The following is a 21,020-nucleotide window of genomic DNA, read 5'->3' as shown; positions in this document are numbered from 1 at the left end:
CCATCCATCCATCCATCCATCCATCCATGCATCCATCCATCCATCCATCCATCCCACCATGACAGGAGCTATGGGGTGCTCTGCCATGGCTGCCCCTAACCCTCTGCTGGATCCCTGGACGTGTCCCCTGCCTACCCCATCCATGAGGTGCCCGGATTTCCCCTTCACCAGGAGGGTGGGTGACAGCTGAGGAGCAGCAGATGCCACCAGATGGTCACCACAATAAGAGACCCGGCTAAATGGGTAACTGGGAGGACACTGGAGCCCCTCATTTGCTAAGTGACTCCCTGTACTGGTCCCAAGGGGAGTGAGCTCAGAATGGTGGCACTGAGCTACTGCCCTCAAAGCCTCCAGGACCTCTGGAGAACTGGAACACTGCCACAAAGGTTTGTCACCACAGTCACAGCCTGGGTTGTCCCCTGAGGGTGGCTGAGCACTCACAACTCATCACAGAGATGGTTTTTCAGGGGGTTTTTGGAAAATTAGGCTTGGAAAGCACTTCAGAACTTTTTGAGCTTTTCCACAGCCACCCAGAGCCCGTCACTGTGATGAGTGGTGAGTGCTCAGCCCCTCTGAGGGGCTGCCTCCCCCCTTCCGTCCCGCTCCCATCAATCAGAGATGCCCCAATACACTCTGTGACAAAAAAGAAGTTGTTGCGATACTTTTGACTTTAAAGTAGGAGAAATGACTCCTCTGTAACGTGATCTACCGTGTCTTTATATTCCCAAGCATGTCGCCCCGGATTGGGGCTGGGGCTCTGATTTAATATTCTCATGGAAACCGGTGTCCTCATCCAATTACCACGGGGATTTCGGTGCAGGCAGCAGCTGAGCCGCCGCCAGCCCCTGGCACGGGAATGAGCCCCACTGGGGACCGGGCTCACGGTGCCCTCACTTTGGGGGTCACCCCAAAAGTGCTGCCGGGGGTCTCGAGTTAATTTGGCACCCCCAGATAGCGGCTGGGCCAAGGACTGGGTTAGACTGGGAAGGGCTGGTGGGAACTGGGAGAGCGCAGGAAAGGCGAAGCCTCGCTCCAGGCGGCGGCAGAGAGCTCTGTGGGAAACATCCCTGGAGATTTCCACTTACCCAGGGAATAAAATCCTTCTGTTTCGAACGGGAATGCCTGCTGCTCCTCGTCCCCCTCCAGCCACGGAGGCTGGATGCTCCCTGGTAATCCTGCATCATTTGTTTTCATTGGCTGACAGAAAAAAGCGCCGTCAGAAAAGCGATGTTAGCTATGCTGCCTGGCATAGAAAATGTTGCTTTAATTGTATTTTATTTGGCAATAAGGAAAGAGAAGCAAGAACAAACCCTCAAGATATCCCCTCTCTCCCCCCACCTAAAATTTCAATTTGGTAATTTTATGACAATGTTTCTGATAAAACCCAACAAAGCACATTAAAGTGAGAGCAGTGATTTATCCTTTTCAGTGGCACACGATCTTTAGACACATGTCCCTTGTCTATGTATATTTAGACAGTTTAAAAAAAAAAACAACCCAAACAAACTTGTTTAATTTTTTTCCATGTCAACTGTTATTTTTCAACCATAAAAGCCATTATTTTTTTCCAACCCTGGTTTCCTGCTTTCTGATCTCTAAAGGCAAAACCAGGGAAGTATTGGACATCCCATCTGAAAAAACCATCACGGAGCAGCCCCACTTCCTCCAGCCCTGGCCTGGCCAGCACACCATGTCCTGCTGTGATTTTACACTTTCAAGGCCATTTTCCTTGAAAATTTCCCTTCCATCCTATCCTCAAAGAAACTGTGTCATTGATTTACTGTTGAAATCGGAGGAAGAGGCTGGCTCATGCTCAGCCTGTCCTGATGCCAATGCCAGCTGGGAGCTGCATGGGCTGGCCATGGTTTGGGGGTTCCCTGACCTTATCCCAGCATCTCCACAGGTCAGTAGGATCAAACCTTCAAAACCAAAGTGATATTTAGAAACCAAACCACCAATACACAAACCTGAGGTTTTCTCTGTGCCACCTGGAATCAAACACTCTCTGAGTCTTGGCTAAGCAGCCCAGCTCGGTTCTCCCACCCATCCCAGCATCCTTGAGTTTCCTTCCAGCATCCTGCAGATTTATTTGCTGCATAAATCCCCGCTCCCACCCAGTGTGGCAGCGACGCCTTCAAAGCACCGGGTGTTCCACTCAGCGTGGGGAGGGCTGGGGAAGGGGTTAATGGGTGGGCACAGGCAGCGCTGGGGAGTTGCTAGGAGACTTGGGGCTTGGGGATGCTGGATGTGATGCTCAGCCAATGGAGGAGCCCTCTGAGGAGTAAATCTGCTAATTTGGGCATCGTTAACTTCTGGGGCTCGGGGTGGATGTGGGTGCTGAGCAGAGCTGGCCCTGACCCCCTCCTCCCAGCCCCACACTGATGCTTCCCCGTCCTGCTCCTGTGGTTTCAATTAAACCGCTGAATTAATCTCTCGCAATAAACTCAGCTGCTATTGTAGTTTGCTTGGGGATTCATCATCACTTTTGCAGCAAATACAGCAATTAAACAGAGAGGTCTTGGTAGCTCAGGAGGGAAAGCTGGGCTCCCCCAGGCCGATGTTTGGGATTGGGGTACCCAGGACCCCCCCAGGGTTAGTTTTCATCAGCCCAAAGCCCTTTCTGGGGGCTGCTGAGAGCAAGGGAGCTGGAGGAGGCACCACTGCCCCCCCTCACCTGCATATGCTCCTCCAGATGGCCCAGGCTGCTGCTCTCCATGTGGGAAAAGGTTTTAAATTAAAATCTTCCCCGTGTTTTTTTGGCGATTTTTGGCTGGGTTTCTTTCCCCTCACTTCCCAGCTCTCCGGCCCATTTGCCATCATGGTGCTTCTCCAGCCAGGGCCCAGACCCACAGAGCAGCTGAGCAGCCCACCGTGAGCCTCTCCCAGGCTGGGATCAGCCCTATCTCTCCTTGGCTGTCAGGAAACTGAATTGTTCCTTTCTGGAGATCCCTGACAACCCCCACAACCAGCCCTGCTCATCGGCACCAACGTCCCCCTGTCACCATCCCCTGCCCTGACAGAAGGGCAGGAGGGCTCCTTCAGAAGCCCAGTGGGATCTGACCTGGCTCTACTCCAAACCAGAGCCTTTTCCCACCCATCAGCTGCTCATGGTGACCCTCTCAGGAAGTGTATAGCCCCTGGATTTGCAGAGATGGGGTGGGACAGGGCAGGAGAGAGGGATGGGATGGGGACGGATGCAGCTTTCCTGCTATCCACAAGCCTGGCAGAGGAGCAAGACCCACACCAGGGCAGGATCCAGCCCCTCCAGGGACTCTGGGATGCCAACTTTTCACAGAACCAGAGGATTACAGCACATCAGCTCCAATCAATACTCTGCCGTGGCAGAAAGCAAAGGGAAAAGAGGAACAAAAAGAGGTTTCTCATTTGCAGGGGATTTGGGGCTTTTGTTGTGTTTGGAGGGAGGAGGGGGGGAAAGCTTTAGAAAGGACTTGGAAAGAAGAGCTGGGGGGGGACAGAGCAGCACCCACCCCTCTGGGACACTGCTGCAGGGTGGGACCCTCTGAAACACTTGGGGTGCCAGGGAGAGCATGGGGTGGGGATGAGGATGGGCGTGGGGCGCTCCATCTCCTCCTGGCACAGAGCGTTTGATTCTTTCCCCCCCAGACCACGGCATCTGTAGCAAATCCCTCCCAGCTCTGGCCCCTCCAAGAAGGGCAAAAGTGGAGGAGAGGATTTGGCAGAGGGGAGAGAGGAGAAAAGATGCTCAGCCCCTGGTCTGATCCTGCTGAGACCCTCACAAAGTACAACCAAGCTTGGGGATGCTCTAGACAAAACAGGAGTGTCAAAGGAGGGTTTTTGGAAACCCAGATATCTTGCAGGGAGAAGAGCAGAAATGATGCCACTGAACCCTGCGGGCTGCAGCCCAAGACCTCTTTGTGGGTGGTTTTGTCATTGTCTGAGCCATCGATTCCTCCCGTGGAAGAAAAAGGCCCTGACACAGCGAGTGGTGTCCTGCCGTGTCACTCAGCAATGGACAGAGCACTCAGCCCTCGGGAGAGAGGCTCTTTCCCTGGCAGCCAAAATGGCCTTTCCTGCTGAAAGAGGGGGACAGGGGACCCTGCACGGGGCAGTGCTGGGAACAGGAGCTGGGGACACCGTGAGCTGCCCTGCTCCTCTGCAGGGACCCCCACAGCAGCCAAACTCCCAGCAGGGAGAGCGCCCAGAGGGGACCCGGGCGGGTTTTTGTCACTCCGGGTCGGTGTCCTGGTGAAGGACCAGCGAAGGACCATCCGGGCACCGCAGCTCCTTCTCCCCGCGGCTGCTTGGGATTATGCTCACGCTCCTCCTCTGCATTCCGCGCTCTCGCCGGCGCGGGGACGGAGAGCTTTGAAGGAGCTGCCCTTTCATTATTAATATGGTGATGATGTCTGACGCCGTGCGTGTGCAGCGACAGCTCTGCCTCCCGTGGCTCCCTGCCAAGGAAAGCACACGCCGTTCCTGGGGGAGGGCTCGGTGTGTCCCCCTCCAGCCTTCCCCAGCCCCGTGTCTCGGCCAGTCCTGCCCCGCACAGCCCCTCGCTGGGCCGGAGCCACGGGATGTCCGTGCTCTCACCAGCTCTGGCCCTGCCACACCGAGTGTGGCTGGACACAGCAAGGAGGGTAAAACGTCACCGAGCCCTGTCTTGATGTCCCACTCTCAGCAGTGTCCCGTCCCCAGGGGGGCACAGAGCTGACCTGAGCCCAACACCCCACTGCTACTCCACTCCATGTCTTGGACCACAATGTAGAAGACAGCGTCTGAAGTGTTTCAAAAAGACTCGGTTTAGAGCTTGGGTCTGATCCTGTGTTGCTTCAGTGGTTTTCTTCCCCCAGGCCAAGCCGGGACCCCGGGGCAGTGCGGGCGGAACCGGCTTCGGGAGGGGAAACGCTGCCAGGAGCCGCAGCTCCCAGCAGGACCCGCAGCCTGCCGGCATCCTCACATCAAACCTCTCCCCGTTTTTGCCCTCGGGCCACAGCCTGAGACATGAATCATCCTCTCCGATGCCTATCGATCCGGGCTGGGCTGCCGGCAGAACTCCCTCCGAACCCCCGCCCCTGTCAGCCCTGGGGAGGGTCTGTGCCCATCGGTGCCCAGCGACCACCGTGTGCCCAAGACAAGCCCTGGGTACCCAATCCCTCCTGAGACAGCCTGTGGGGCTGGGGGCAGGGCTCTGGGGCCGTGGGTCTCAGCTGGCCATGGACACCCCTCCCCTTGTCCCCAGTTCTGCAGCTACGGCTGGACCCTGTGACAGGTAACAGGAGGTGACACGGCCCAACGTAAGCCAGCGATGAGCCAGGCCAGTGTCCCCGCTGGTCCCTGCCCCGGGCAGAGCTCACCCTGAGCACTACTCAAGCTCCCAAAAACACGGACCTGTCTGCCAGGGAGGCAACCTCCATCCCACTCACCTCACTATTTGAAGACGGGTAATGGGAGCAGCAATGGGACCGGGACAAGGCAGACCCTGCACCCACACCCTGGCAGTCACCGCTGTGTCAGGGTGCAGAGGGGACACCCCACACACGGCACAGCAGGCTCCAAAGCATCCCCTCCTGCGCCACCTCCACGATTCGGCTGTGGGTTATGTCAAGGTATGTTGGATTGCAAATTAACCGTCAGCCCGCTGCACGGTCCCGGCTCCATCTGCAGAAAATGAGTTGCTGGACTTGGAGAGTGTCCAGTTGTGCAGCTCGGCGTGCCTAACGCCCAGGGCTGACAAGCCACTGAATCACTCCTCCCCGTGCTGCCAGGCCACATGAAGCCAAGATGCATTTCTTTTTAATGATAAGTTTTTATTGTTTGGAGTTCAGCTTTAAACAGCTTCCCGGGGGCCAGCGCCTCCTGCTTCCAGCACGGGAAGTGGAGCGGGGAGCCGAGCCCGGCTGGTGCGGGCACACCGAGCACCAGTGGCACAAGTTGGCCGGTCTCAGCTGGAAAGGGAAGTCCTTGAAAACCATCCGTAGGGAAGGAGCTGGGCTGCCGGCCACGAGCATCGCCCGGTAAATCCACACAAAACATGCCCGCAGCCAAAGGCAGGATTTGCACCTGGCCAGGAGACAATGCACACACCCCACAGACACACCACAAACACACACGGGTACCGACGGCTCTGCTCCCCTCCCCGCCGCAGGGAGCTCTTTGGGAATATTTGCAGCCCAGAGCACATCCAGCTCTACCCAAAATAGGGTGCGTGCCCTGGAGAGAAGGTGCTTGAAGCTCTCGTCCCCCCACATACAACCTGTCACCCCTGTGCCACCCCTGTAGCTACAGAGAGGCAGCCCCCGCCCCAGTGAAGCCACATGGAGCTGCTGGGAGGTCCCGACTGCGGCTGAGCTCCAGGGACAGAGACCCAGGGAGGTTTGGGGGAACCACCGTGCCACCTGCCCAGGGGACAGCCTCATGCTGCAGGACAAGGGGCTGCAGGGCTGCCCAGGAGGTTTCCCGGGGGATTCACAGCCTGCAGAGAGAACTCAGCCTCCCCCCAGCCGGATTGAAGCAGCGCTGAGCCATCGATGCTCTCACGATGCTCTGAACCTCTCAGCAACGCTTCTGCCCGCAGGTCAGACAAGTGGCAAATAAAAGATTTACGGGAGGTGCGGCAAAGCTATGGGAAGGAAAACCACATCCACACGGGAGCGGCGGCACCTCAGGCCGGGAGGGAGCCCTGGCACGCCGGGCCAGCACCACGGCTTTGGGCTGGGAGCGCCGGGGTTCGGGCATCGCTGTGACCCTGGAGGGGGTGGGGGCGGCTGCTGCCTCGCCCCGCCAGCACCAGCTTCCCACAGCGCGCTGGGATTTGCTCAGAGGATCTCCCAGCACTTCGGCTAGCCTTGGGCACAAAGGTTTGGGGGGGCGGCGATGCCAGTGTCACCTTCTCCGCCCCCCCGCCCAGCACCCTGCCCATCCCTGCCCACCGATGGGACTGAGCCCCACCAGCTCGGGGTGTTCCACTGGAGGATGTAGGGGCGTATCTTTGGGAAGGGGCTGAGCGGGTTCCGGGGGCATCTCCCGCTCTCCCCCCCGGTGCCCTGCAGCACCCCCGATCCCGCTGGTACCGGCCCCCGCCTTACCTGCTGCCGCTCCTCCAGCTGCGCTGCCACATCTGGGCAGCTGCGCAGCCCCGGGCTGGAGGGGGGGTTCGGGTCCGGGTTCGGAATGACTGGGGCGGCCGGGGGGCGGCGGGCGGTGCTGGAAGGGGCGGGGAGATCCCCCAGGGCATCACCGGGCGGGGTGCCCGGAGCGGGGCCGGGGGAGCCCCGGGGGGGATCGGGGCGGGCGGGGAGGGAAGATCCACCCCCGTGTCCGTGCCCGTGTCCTCCCTCCCTCCTCTTCCTCCCTCCCTCCTCCTCCTCCTCCTCCTCCGCCGCCGCCGCCCGTCCTCCGCCGCGGCCAGCCGGGCAGCGCGGGCGGGCCAGGGGCTGCGCCGCCGGGGAAGAGGTTTGGGGGGGCTTTGGGGGGTCCGGGCACTTACTTGGGCTGGAAGTTGGCGGCGCGATGGGGAACGAGCGTTGGAAAACCGTGGGAGGAGCCTCGCAACTTGAGGATGGGCAGCAGGAGAAATCACAGGTACGGGGCGGGGGGCGGCGGGGGGCAAGGGGGGGGTCAGCCAGCCCGGGGGTCCCAGACACCCCCCCAGTGTCCCCAGCGAGCTTTTCTCCCGGCGCACCCCAGCGTGGCGAGCTGCTCCCCAGCACCCCCCGTGCGAAGCCCCTCGGGCTGCACCTCCTCACCCCCAAATCAACGTGTTCATTAACCTGCAGCCAGGGCTCCCCCCCAGCCCCAGGGCTGCCCCGGCCGGGCAGCGGGCGATGCTCGGGGGCTGCCACACACCTCTGCTGAACCGCTACACGCTCTAAACTGCTTAAATAACCCTTTTAAAGGGGATTTGGCATCTCAGCTCCGCGCTGCAGCCGGAGTCATCCCTCCCGGTTCGGGGACTCCCGGCCGCTCGACCCGCTTTTAACCCCCGGGATTTTTTGGGGAGGCCGGCGCTGCGGCGGGGTGCGGTGGAGCGGCGGCAGAGCCTGCGGTGACACGCGGGGGATCCGGCACGTGCCGGAGCCTGTTTGCACATCCCGCTGCACGTGTGCCAGCTCCGCCAGCCCGGCGTGGCCGCCCGCCAGCCCCCCGGCACGGCCGAGCAGGTAGGGAGCCCGAGAAACCCAGGATGGGTCGGCTTGGAAGGGGCAGGAAAGATTACCCGGTTCCAGCCCTCCTGCCACGGGCAGGGACACCTTCCACTAGATCAGGTGGCTCAAATCCCCATCCAGCCTGGCCCTGGACACTTCTAGGGATAGGCACAGGCATGGGTGCAGGCTGAGCGCAGGCAGGGTGGGAAGAAGGGGTGCGGAGTAGGGGAAACGTGTCTGGGAAGGGCTGGAGGACAGCAAATCTCCGGCGAGCCTGTGAGTGAAGGGAAGGAGCCAAGAGCTGGCAGTGCTGCCCTTCCTCGGCACCCGGGAGCAGGGCAAGGATGGGGGCAGCAGCCGTCAGACACGCTCGACCCCGGATCCGCCACTTCACTCTCTTGACACCCCCAGCAAGACAAGAGAGGGGCTTCTGCCCGACTTCTCCCTCCTGCGCACCCTTCCCCTTCTCCCCGGCCAGCTCCTCCATGGCGAGCAGCTTCCCCGCCTCACCGGAGAGGGGCTGCGCAACCGGGAGCCCCCTGACCCCCCGAGAGAGAAACCAGCCTGCCCTCCCTTCGCCGGCAGAGCTCCCTCCCCGTGCGCAGCCCCTGCACGCAGGGATTCGAGCAGTGCCATCCGTCTGGAGCTGCCATCCCCCCGGGTTGTGCCCCCGAGGGCGAGCCGGGCACGGTGGATCCATCCCCACCACCCCTGGGGGGCTGGACAACCCAGCGGGGAGCTGGATGGTTCACGGTGGGTTTCAAAGGACGCGCAGAGTTTGCCGTGCTGCGATCCCAGCTCCCGCAAGCTCCGGAGGAATCCCAATCCCAGCCCGCCTGCGTGCTCACCCACAGAGCCGGCTCCGGGGCGCTCGCCATCCTTCCCGTCCTCTCTCCTCTCCTCTTCCCCATCCGCGCAGTGTGGCCGGGGGAGCGGTGGCAGGCAGGCTCTGGGTGACGGAGGAGAGCAGCGAAACGGGAGCGGGATTCAGTTCTCCTGCTCGGTGCCCGCGGGGAGCCGGCGGAGCGGCGGGGACACAGCCCCGGGGCCAGCCCTGAGGCAGGGAGCAGCGGGGCGGGATGGGCAGGGAGGGTGGAGAGGGATGGAGCAGTGGAGCAGAGCAAGGATGAGAACTGAGCTCCTAAATGAGCGGTGGGTCCGGGGTGCAGGACTGACCTTTGCTGCCCCGGGGCGCCAGCGCTGGGTGGACCCCGGCAGGAAGGTGTGAGTGGGTACCTGGACTAAAGTTTGCAGCAGCAGCTGAGCCTGGGCAATGCAAACCACAGTGTCCTCTTGCCTCGGAAGCAGAACACAGGGTCTGGTTTGTACCTGGCTGAGGGCACAGCCCAGGGGCAGAGCAGGCAGGCTGCTGGACCCCTGCCTGCCATCTCACAGCAGTGCTTGTCTGGTGAGCTGCAGAGGAGCAGGGATTTTGGCAGGAGCAAACGGGCCCTCCTCAGCTTAGAGCACCTCCCAGGGAAGAGCTCAGCCTCTCCTGCACCCCTCTCCATCCATGCTCTCCAGGGACCGGCCACTTCTGGGTGTCCTGAGGACAAGGCAGCTCGTGCCCTTCCCTTCCCACTCTGCACATGCTGGAGCTGCTTGTCTCCATCCCCAGCACGGCGTGAGTGGGCTGAGAGATGCTCTGAGGGTCCTGGTGGGGTCCAGAGCTGCTCATGAAGTGTGGCTGGGTCACCAAGGACCCGGTCCCTGTGGGTGACCAAGTGTAGACTTACTGCCTGTGCCAGTATAGGGCATAGAGAGCCCGACTCAGCTTTGCACCAGGGACACAGCCATCCCATATACCCTGCCTGGGGCTCCCTTCCAGGCTCCGGAGCAGGTCTGCAAGTGAAGATCTGCTCATCCCAAGCACGACTCAGTCTCACAGCTTCTGCTCTCCTTGGGAAGGAGAGATTTGAAGACACTGGGACCTCCAGCTCATAGGATGTCCCCAGGGAACATCAACAACCAGGGCAGGGGGATGTCCTACAGCTGTCCAAAAGTCTTGGCAAGTATTGCAGGAGCTTGAGGCCATGGAACAGATAGCAGGAACCCTAGGGACCATGAGAGCTGTGATCATGGTGAGGCAGGAGTGTGTGGCAGGGGGTGTCTGCAGGGTCCTATGCCAGCAGCTGGGCATGCTGCTTCTGTGTTGCTTTGCTGGAGGGGCTTAGGGGGACCCCCACCCCAATTTGGAGTGCTGTTGGTGCCACTGGCTGAGTTTCCCTCCTCTCCCCACTGCAGGTTGCCAGGTAACACAACCTGCCAGCAAAATGCCGTGGGACTCATGAAGCTGCCACCACTCAGGATCTTGCAGTCGCAAGCAGAGGGGATCGTTTTGGAAGGGGATTGACCCCCAATTCCCATTGCTGGTGGGAGGAGAGTGATTCTGGGGCTTGAAGGCTGGAAAACAGCTGGATACAGCCCCCAGTGTGGTGGTACAGCCAGGCAGGGCTGCGAGATTTTGGTGTGTTACAGCCCAGTTGGGATTTGTGTGGCCGTGGGAAGGGGAGCATCATCCATTCATGGCTCTGTTCTGGGAGCTCCAACTGCTCAGAGGGGACCCTCGGCCTTTGCAGCTCTTCCCTGTGCCCCTCGAGCTGGTCATGTCAGCGTGGTGGGGAGCAGCAGCAGCAGGATGGGAGGGCACAAAGTCCTGGAAATGAGGGTGCTGTCACAGCCAGGACAACCACAGGGACAGAGTCCCTGCTCATCCTGTAGATCCCAAACCACCTGACAGTGGCCTTTGGTCAGCAGCCACCCGTCCTGTCACTTCTGTGCTGCAGGGTGCTGAGGGGCCCAGCTGAGCCCATGTCCTGGGTGTCCACATAAGGATCTGAGCAGTGGGCATCTCTCACCTCTGTCTGCCATCATCTTGCTGCTCCTGGGTGTCCCCTGTGCCCCCAAGCCAAGGCTTGGTGTCTACACACACCAGGCGAACTCCTCACCCCGCTGCTTGCCCAGAGTTTCCCTTATTGCCTTTGACATCTCCTTTTAACGTGCACCGAGGGGCTGAGCCTGGGGCTGTCTCCTCACAGAGGTCCCTGCAGGTGGCTTCCCATTCAGTCCAGTGCTGTTTGCATCTGCAGCCTCACTCCGTGGAGAGGGACCCAGAGCATCCCCCGGGGCTGGTGGGACATCCTTGTCCCCCCGGCCAGCCCCGCTGCAGCTGGGGTCACCTTAATGCAAATGGTTGCGTGAGCGGGAATGAAATGAAGGGTGCTTGAAGGAAGGTGTCACTCCAGATAGATGTGCACGGGAGGGGACAGGGCCTGGGAAATCTTTGCAGATGCAGCAATTTTCCCCTCGTTTCTGGGGAAAGTAGTCTTTGTCTCTCTGAATCTGCAGTTTGCTGCCAGCCCTGCAATTCCTTGTGACAGCCGCGGCCAGGGTCAGGGGAAAATCACAGCCTCTGTCCTGCAGGTGTAACGAGGAGGGGAGGTGGAGCGGGACCGGGAGCTGATGGGATCGGGTGGCAGCTCACTCGCTCTGCACTGACTGTACTGGCACTCCGGGCTTTGCAGGGAGAAAAGGCTCTTGGTGGGCATGGAGCAGGCGCCACGGGCTGAGCCGATGGGTCTGAAGAGCAGCAGAGCTGCCAGAGGGGCTGGGGGCTCAGAGACCTTTCCCACAGCAACTCTCCCTTGCCAGGAGGCTCTGGGACTGATTCAAAGGCTTTGGGAGCAGCTCTGCCCCTCTCCCGCAGGCAGTGAGGTGACAAGGGGGATGGAGATATTGCCTGGCAGAGCTGGGAAATGCCCTATGCAGAGCAGGTCCCCACGATCCTCAGCACAACACGACCCCAGCACTGACCCACAGCTACCCTTGTTGCTCTCCCTGCGGTCCCTGCTGTGAGGGACACGAGGTGTTTTTCCTTTTTATCCCCATATTTATGCAGCGGGGAGCCCCACAGGCGTCTCCTGGGGAGCCAGGGCCGCTCCAGCCGAGGATCACCACTGTAAATAAAACATGCCAGCGGGAGCCGGCGCCTGCCGTGCCTTCGCTCTCGTTATTATTTCATACCCCGCTCCCAGGCGGGTTCAGCTGCTCTGCTCACTCGCTGTTTGCCCGTGGCCTCCACGTCCCTGGCACAGCCACGGGGCTCCCTGGGGTCCCCACCCTCCCTCCTCTGCCACCACCCACCCCCGTGGCCAATGTCATTGCCAGACCCCCAAAGCCCGTGCGGGTTTGAGCCTACCTCTGGGATGGAGGAGAGCGGGATGGGGCTGTCCGCAGGGGTGCTGATGGTGTGTCTGTGCCTCTGCCTGCAGAGGATGAGCTGTGGGTACATCCTGTGCACGGTCCTGCTCTCGGTGGCCGTCCTCCTGGCGGTGACAGTCACTGGGGCCATCCTCTTCATGAACCACTACCACACGCCCGTCACCGAGTCGCCCCCGGTCATCAGCACCAACCCCGAGGAGGCCAACGCGCTGGTGACCATCGAGAAAGCCGACAGCTCCCGCATCAACATCTTCATCGACCCCAACTGCCCCAGCGCTGCCGGCGCCCTGGGCCGCGTGGAGGGGCTGCAGACCTCGCTGCTGCGCGCCGTCACCGACCACGACGCCGAGGCCAAGGCCACCAAGAGCCAGCAGAAGGCCCTGCTGGTCACGGTGGCGGACGAGGTGGCCAAGCTGCTGACCCACGCCGTGCAGCTGCGCGCCGACTGCGATGGTCTGAAGAAGGGCCACAGCGCCATGGGGCAGGAGCTCAGCGCCCTGCAGGGAGAGCAGGGCAGGCTCATCCAGGTGAGCCGGGGCTGGCAGGGCTCCCTGGGGATGGAACTCGCTGTCCCAATGTCCCTGGGGACATGGCTGCTTGCAGCCCCTGCCTACAGCTCCAGGAGATGGAGCTGAGGGCGAAGGCAAGTGCTTGGGAATTGGAATTTGGGAAGTGTCTCCCCGTCAAACCACCCCATTGCCAGTGAGCCAAGTGTGCAGCCTCCCACACACAGTGTCCCAGCTCCAGTTTGGGAGCTCCAGTCAGAGCCAGGCACAACACAGAACCTTCTCATGGGCATTTCATGCAGCAGTCAGTCCCCTCTCTTTAGAGTCCTCAAAATTTCCCAGCCAATGAGCTGTGTTGAAAGGCTTACCTGAGTATGCCAGGGGTCTGCCGGGTGTCATAGCAAGATCCAGGGCACGGCTGGGTGCTCCATGCCTGACCCTCCTGGTACTCAACTTCCACTGCCCAGAGCTGCTTGTTTCTCGCTGCTTCACTTCTCTCCCCATCCTGCTGCTCTGCCACGGCCACCCCGTGTCACTGTCCCAGGCTGGGTCACCTCGGGGAACGATGAAGAGCTGGCGGCTGCCTCAGGACACGGCTATTCCTGCCGCCTCCGTCATCCTGCCCAGAGGTGCTCTTTATCCCATGGGGTGGCAGCACCAGTGCACCCAGGTTTGGGGATTTCTCCTCCCTCGTGGCAATAGGTGCTTATCTACCCCCTTATCAGGGGACCCTGACCCCTGCCAAAAAGCAACAGAGATGTTTTATGGGATCTGCTGTGGATTTATGTCTGCACCAGCCCACAGCCTGAGCAGTGGGAGCAGGCAGAGTGGTCAAGGGGCAGGGATGGGGAAAGGATTAAACCATTTAACCACAATTCCATGTCCCCCCGTGTGTCCCCCGCCCACAGCTGCTCTCGGAGAGCCAGACCAACATGGCCCGGCTGGTGAGCTCTGTCAGTGACGTCCTGGACACGCTGCAGAAGGAGCGCGGAGGGGCCCGGCCCCGCCTCAAGGCTGACCTGCAGCGAGCCCCGGCCAGGGGAGCGCGGCCCCGGGGCTGCTCCAACGGTGAGTCTGCATCCCTGGCAGTCCCTGCCGAGAGGGATGTGCCTGGGGCTGCTCGTGGCAGGGAGAAAACCACCCAGGGTGGGGCAAACCCTCCTGGAGACGGGATTTAATACAGTACAGGGGCTGGCAAGGAGATGGAGAAGGACGGAGATGGAAAGGTGTGTCCTGGAAGCAGGGGTTCTCACTGGGCAGCTCTCACTTGTCCATAAACCAGCCCAAAAGCCCCGTCACACCCCTGCAAACCCACAGAGGGTAGCAGGGACACAGGCAGAGCATTCACCTCCATCGAGTGTGGAGGGTGGCCCTGCACGGGCTCGGCACAAACAGCCACATTCCCCAGCATTGGGTTGAGATGCAGCTGAGTCTGTCCTGGAGCTGGGAGCACGTGCCCACAGCCTCCCTGGGCATTGGCTCTCCCTTGTCCCCATCTGGGCCGCAGCTTGCCCTTGCCATCACACAGGGACAAGAGGTCAGTCCCTGCCAGCTGCTGGGGAGTCCCCATGGTGGTGGCATTCCCCTTGGCACTACTCACCCTGAACATCCGAGGAGAAGGGAGGGAAAGAGCAAAGCAACACCAAGCTGGCAACCAGAGCTGGAAGCGAGGTTGGGAGCCTGGAAGAAATGGCAAGACATTAAATTAGATCATTAATTAACCAGCTCCCCCTTCGTCCCACCCCATCCCAATGCCCCGCTGCAGGCTCCCGGCCCCGAGACTGCTTTGACATCTATGCGAGTGGACAGCAAGAAGATGGGATTTACTCCATCTTCCCCACACACTACCCTGACGGCTTCCAGGTCTACTGTGACATGACGACAGACGGGGGAGGCTGGACGGTGAGCTGCCACCATGCTGGGGACACTGGGTGATGCCACCTCTGGCCACGGGCTGGCCCTGTGCCGGGGGGCTGGGGGTGGGACATGTCACTTTGGACACTTGGATGTGTCATCAGGACGGGCAATAAATGTCAAGGGGGTTTGGCTGTGCACCCAGAGCTTCCCAGTGGTGCCAGCCAAATCCCTGAGCTGGAGCCCAGTGCCTGCCCTGCACTGGGGAGCTTGGCTGGAGCTTCAGGGGGGTTTCAGGCAGGGAGCTGGATGCCAGCGCTAGAATTTGTCCTTCTCATCATATGGCTGGGGCACAGTGCTTTGGTGCACGCAGTGAGGCAGTGCTGGGGCTCAGGGCAGACCCCAAACCCAGCACATTTGGCCTCATCTGAGGCCGGGGTGCCTGGGGCAGCTCCGATGCTCTGCTGATTCACTCCCTGTCCAATTCACTTTGCCACGGCGGCTGCCACGGCCCCGTGCTCACAGGGATGGGGGCAGGGAGCAGGAGGATGGGGGGACACTGGCCCTGCCAGCCCCCAGCCTGCAGTCCCCCATTGCCCCAGGGACCCTGGGGTGCCAGCAGCTCCCCCTGCCCTGGAGGCCACACTTGGGGTGTCAGTAGGACAGAGAGGGGGGTCCCAGTGGGTGGGGGGTCTCACCAGGAGGGGTGGGCAGGCAGCCTCTGCCCCGAGGACACCCTGGGTGAGCCGAGCTGGCCAGCGCCTCTCCAGCTGGGTGCTCTAGGAAACAAATCCCTACGATCTGATTCCCCTAAGCAGCTTTGAGCAGCGCCAGGAGGGAGCTTAGCCCCCCTGCCCTCAGGGGCTGATGAGCCTTCGACCTCCCAGAGCCCACCCTGGGCAGGAGGAACCTGTGGTGTGTGGGTGGTACCAGCAGCTTCAGTGGGGAAACTGAGGCACAGCACAGCCCGGGGACCTCAGCTCCGCTTATAGAGGGGAGAGGGAGACCCTTCTGGCTCCTCAGGGTGCGGAGGGTCCTTGCAAACCCTGTGCAGTGTCTGCACAGCCTCCACCAGCCCCAGCCAAGCCTGAAGAGCAGCCCAAGGTGATTAGCGAAACACTCAGAGGCTTATTTAAAGCTGCTGCAGGCGGGAGGGCTCGGGCTGGGGAGGGGGCACAGAGAGTGATTCTAAGCCCGACAGCACCGGGAGGGTCTGGGGATGGAGTGGCACAGACAGCTCGGCCCTGCCCTCCTTGATGGGGCCAGGAGCCAAACCAGGTGCTGCATCCCAGTGGCCCAGAGGCAGCCGGAGCTGCGCTGAGGGTGCACACCCCAGGCTCCTGTTTCTTGGGGCTGCTCTGGAGCAGAGGGTCCCAAATCCAGTCCCTTGGCGTAGGGATTGTCTCAGCCATTTCCCAGGGGCTGGGGGTGTGGGGCACTGGCTGATCCAGGCTCCAGGTTAAGCCATGGCACGGCTGGGTGCTGTGGTGCACAGCCTGGGAAATTTCCCTTCCCTTCCCTTCCCTTCCCTTCCCTTCCCTTCCCTTCCCTTCCCTTCCCTTCCCTTCCCTTCCCTTCCCTTCCCTTCCCTTCCCTTCCCTTCCCTTCCCTTCCCTTCCCTTCCCTTCCCTTCTCCTCTCTTAGAGCGATTACTCCTGACATTTGGGCTTATTTGCATGTGGGTGGGTGGAAGCGATGGCAGCAGCAGAATCAATTTTGACTCGGGAGTTGCTGAGCTCAGCTTTGGCCTGCCTGGACAGCTCAGAGGCCGTGGGGACCGGGGCAGGGGCAAGAGCTCAGGACCTCGCTGTCCCCATAGCAGGATCCAGAGCCAGGGTCCTGCTTGCTCCCTGTCCCCATCCTGGGGAAGACTGAGCAAGGCACAGCTGCTCTGTCCCCCCCTTGGTCCTGTCCATCAGAAGCAGTTTGTTTGTGGATCTGGGTCGGTGCCCACTGGTGCTGATGGGAGCATCAATACCCTGTGCCCAGCAGTGACTGCCCAGCACAGCTCCCTCCTTGACACTCACCTCTGGCACTTTCTTAAAGTAATGATGGGGTGATAGAGGTGAAGGGAGGCTCAGCATCCCAGGAAGGCTCAAAAGGTTGCCTTTTCATATGATGTTGTCTTCAGAATATCTGAAAATGCCCCACACTCCTCCCAGTGCCCCTGAGCCTCCGTTCTTGTCTGGAGTAAAACCCCCTGGGACCAGTTCCATAAGCAACAGTGCTCTGTGTGCCTCAGCATCATCTCCATGCACAGCATTTATCGGGAAATGGTGGAAAAGCCCAAGAATGCAGAAGAAAAGGCTGTGCCAGCAGGACAAGGGCTGTGGTAACATCAAGTGACAGCTTCCAGCTTACCTGCTGTGTTGGGACACTGGTGGGGACAGCTTCACCAGCCTGGTCATCCCTCACTGGAGGGGTCCTGGAGAGGGCTGGGGGCTGCAGACACTGCTGCATTGGCACTGGGCTGGAGTTAACCACAGGCAGGGAGTGAGAGGAGCCTGGAGAAACACGTGCTGCTTCCAAGGGATGTGGTTTTTGTGCCAGCACAAATGGGGACGAAACAATTCTGCTGGCAGGGCCAGGCAGGAGCAGTTCCTGGGATGGGCCATGCTGCCAGCTGTGGTCCCACAGGATTGGCACATCCTGGAGACTGACTCTGCACTGCTCAGAGTTTTCTCTGAGCCCAAATATGGTTTCTCGGGCTGAGCCCAAAGATGTTCTCTCTGCTGTGTCAGGGCTCAGAGGACACCTTGGGGACTGAGCTGTGGGGTCTGTGCCACAGCTGCCAAAACTGGACCAGGAGCCTGAGCACTGGGGTGGTGAAGTGCTGAGCATGTCCCCAGACCAGAGAGTTTCAATCCCACCAGGAGTTTGGTGGAGCTGAGGGAGAGAAAGCTGCCAGTGCCATGGCAGGTACTCGGTGCTCCCACTTTTCTCTGCTTTTAACCCATTTTTTCTGGGTTTTGGCTTCACAGAGCTTGTCCCTGCCCCACAAGGGCAACTGAGGGAGGCAGAGAATGAGGGAGATAAATATTTCAGCCTTGCCTTTAAAGTAGGGAGGGAAATCCTTTTTGCTTAAGAGGGGGTGATGCATATTTGATGAGGAGGAAAAGAGCAGCGAGGCAGGACTGGGAGCATGATGAGCCTGCGGGTCACTGGTGCACCCAGCATTCCCAACATCCCCAGAGCGGGATCAGGAGGCTCCCACAGCCCTGCCTGCACGTGGCACAGAAGGGACTGTGCATGGAAGATGATGAGGATGGAGCAGGAGACTCAGGAGGACACAGGACCTCCAGAACTCACCAGCAACCAACCTGGTTTCCAGCCCCTTGGGGCTGAGCCTGGTGGGCAGTGGGGCACTGAAGGCTTTTCCTGGGGTGATTCCTGAGCCGTGTCAAAGCTCAGCCAGTCCTGAGCCCTGTCCCACATGCTCCCTGGGCACCACTCAGGCAATTGGCCTATTTACAACCGTGGGTCAAAGCTGATTAAGAGGGAGCCCTGGTGCTGCATCCACCACCTTCCCCAGGCACCAGCAACAGAGCCCATGTTGGCTGGGGAAAATCAGCTTCAGGTCCCTGTCCAGCCACACTGTCCCCCTTTCCCAGCAAGCCTGAAAAAGCCCCTTTAAACGGGCTTAACCACAGCTTCTCAAGTGCTCAACGCGGGGATAAAAATTAAGGCTCTAATTCTAGAAGGTAAGTACAGCAGGATCAGAGCTGTGCCGTGCTGAGGAGTGTGCCGGAGCCTCTGCCAGCACACACAGCCCCAAAAACACCCATCTGGGGAAGGGCAAACCAGGGAGATCTTCACAAGGTGGTTCTGCTTCTCATGCCAGGATGAAACTCTGTGCAGGAGGGCAGAAGCAGCCGAGCGGAGCAAAGTTGACTTTGCTGGTTTCCCAGCTGACTTCAGGGCTCATCCACATTCCCCAGTCCTGGGATGTTGGGAGCTCAGCTTGCCAACCCAGCCCAGCTCTGAAGATGGGCTCCTCTGGCCCCTGGGCTGCCAGAGCCTGGGAGGGTCCTGCCTAAACCACCGGGTGTCCCAGCTGTCCCCACCACGGCCTCGGGAGCGTGGAGCTCGGTGGGAGTGGGGCAGGTTTGCTCAGCCAACTTTAATGCAATTAATCCAGGGCTAGAGGCTTAATTAAGTTCAAATGGTCAGGCATGAAGCAGCATTTTCTGGATCACTGTCAATAAATCAAACCCAAAACTACGGATAAAAGGGGATGAAACACACAGGGCACACACGCTGATGAGCAGATGGGAGAGGAAAAGGGAAAGGCCCCGAGCAGAAAAGCTGCATTGAGCCCTGGGATCTGGCTGGGATCTAGGGGCTCTGCAGGACTCAGGGCAGTCAGTGCCCCACAGTTCATTTCGCTGGGAGATTAATGAGGCTGCCAGAGTGATGGTACTTTATGAAGGGGTAGTTGCCCAGGAGAGCAAGGAGATCCAGGAGGAAGAAACCAGCAGCTGAGTTTTTACCCAGTTCTGGGCACCTACTGTTGGCAGGAGAGCTGACAGTGACCCGGGCAGCACATCCTGCAGGACAGAGCTCGGGTCATGCCCTCCGTGTGTCTGCTCCATGTGCAGCAGCAGGGTGTCCACTCCTCCAGGGACACCCGGCCACTTCCCAAGGAGCTTCAGCTCTGCTCACATTTCCAGGCTCTGAACCCTGTGAAGGGTTTTACCTGAACCCACTCACCCAGCCCCAGGAGCCGGCAGACAATGATCCAGCGTTTCCCCGGGGACCTCTCCGCAGCATCCCTGTGCAATCACTGAGCCCACGGGGTTTAATTTGTGCCCGTGTCTAATTAGGCGGCGGCAGGGGGAGGTGGGCAGCGCGGTGGGGAGCAGAGGGGCTGCCTGGGGCACGCAGGCTGGGAACAGCCCCACAGCTGATGCCCTCTGTGTCTCCCCAGGTGTTTCAGCGGCGAGAAGACGGCTCCGTGAACTTCTTCCGTGGCTGGGAAGCTTATCGGGACGGCTTTGGGAAGCTGACAGGGGAGCACTGGTTAGGTGTGTGGGGCTGGCTGCGCTCCATCCCGGGCAGGCGGGGAAAGCCTGCACTCCCCTGGGCAGGTCTGGGGTTTCCTTTGTGGTGGAGGGGACATTGAGACCCCCCTCTGGACTCCCCCAAGTCCTGGGAGTGATGGGCTGGTTAGGCAGGGAGGGGCTGGACCCCCGCCCACCCCATCCCCACACTCCTTTCCCTCTCCAGGGCTGAAGAGGATCCACCTGCTGACGGTGCAGGGCAGCTACGAGCTGCGCATCGACCTGGAGGACTTCGACAACGGCACCGCCTTCGCCCACTACGGCAGCTTCGGCGTGGGGCTTTTCTCCGTGGACCCCGAGGAGGACGGGTACCCCATCACCATCGCCGACTACTCAGGGACAGCAGGTAGGGCAGCAGGGTGGGGGGACACTCCTGGCCCCGTGGGCAGGGGGAGCCCCTCGCTGGGGTGTTGCAGTGTCCTCTGGCAGCAGCTCCAGCTGCATCCCTGCGGCCTCAGGGATCTGAGGTGGGGCTGAGGTTGGGCATGTGCTGGAGGAGCCCCATTGTCGGAGCATCACTGGGGTGCTCCAGGGGAGCCCCACGGGGCGGGGACTCGGCCCAAGGGCAGGCAGTGCCCACCAGGACTCCTTTCCCCTGGGACAGGTGACTCCTTCCTGAAGCACAACGGGATGAAGTTCACCACCAAGGACCTGGACAACGACCACTCGGAAAACAACTGCGCCGCCTTCTACCACGGCGCCTGGTGGTACCGCAACTGCCACACCTCCAACCTCAACGGGCAGTACCTGCGGGGCCACCACAGCTCCTACGCCGACGGCATCGAGTGGTCCTCCTGGACCGGCTGGCAGTATTCCCTCAAGTTCACCGAGATGAAGATCCGGCCCGTCCGGGAGGAGAATTAGCCGATGGCATGAGCCCCACCCCGCACCGTGCCCAGTCCCCTGCCCTTCCCCGCCACCCTGCAGACCCATTCCCTCAGCTGCCATCCTCCCCATCCTCTCTGAGGGCTTGTCCCCCTCTGAGGGGCCCCTGGGGAGCACCTGCAGCCAGTGAGGGTGACTTTGGCTCCTGGGCACCCACAGACATCGCCAGACCTTTGCTCCCCTGCAGCCAGAACAGGTCCTAGCCAGAGCGTGACCCACGGCCTGTGCTTATGGCTGGGGCAGAGAGGATGCAGGTATTTGGGCAGAGGTGGCCAGCAGGGTCCCACAAGGAAGGAAAGGGGCTGCCTGGAGAGGAGGAAGGAGGGATGGAGCAGCCCAGGCAGGCTGAGCACCTCTGATCACCTCTG

The 21,020-nt window shown here is 60.6% G+C and overlaps 1 protein-coding gene across 1 annotated transcript; it reads left to right on the top strand.

Annotated features, from left to right (window-relative positions):
* The first annotated feature begins 7,478 nt into the window (after positions 1-7,478).
* On the top strand, positions 7,479-20,807 carry FIBCD1 (fibrinogen C domain containing 1). The gene is made up of 7 exons (XM_066333072.1): positions 7,479-7,563; positions 12,398-12,874; positions 13,762-13,921; positions 14,619-14,755; positions 19,635-19,731; positions 19,934-20,113; positions 20,372-20,807. Exons 1-7 carry the CDS (start codon positions 7,492-7,494, stop codon positions 20,629-20,631), a joined length of 1,383 nt encoding a protein of 460 aa, XP_066189169.1. The 5' UTR covers positions 7,479-7,491; the 3' UTR covers positions 20,632-20,807.
* The last annotated feature ends 213 nt before the right edge of the window (positions 20,808-21,020 follow it).

Source organism: Sylvia atricapilla, chromosome 19 (assembly GCF_009819655.1).
Source record: "Sylvia atricapilla isolate bSylAtr1 chromosome 19, bSylAtr1.pri, whole genome shotgun sequence".
NCBI classification, from domain to species: Eukaryota; Metazoa; Chordata; class Aves; order Passeriformes; family Sylviidae; genus Sylvia; species Sylvia atricapilla.
This window is presented reverse-complemented; position numbering and strand designations above follow the sequence as displayed.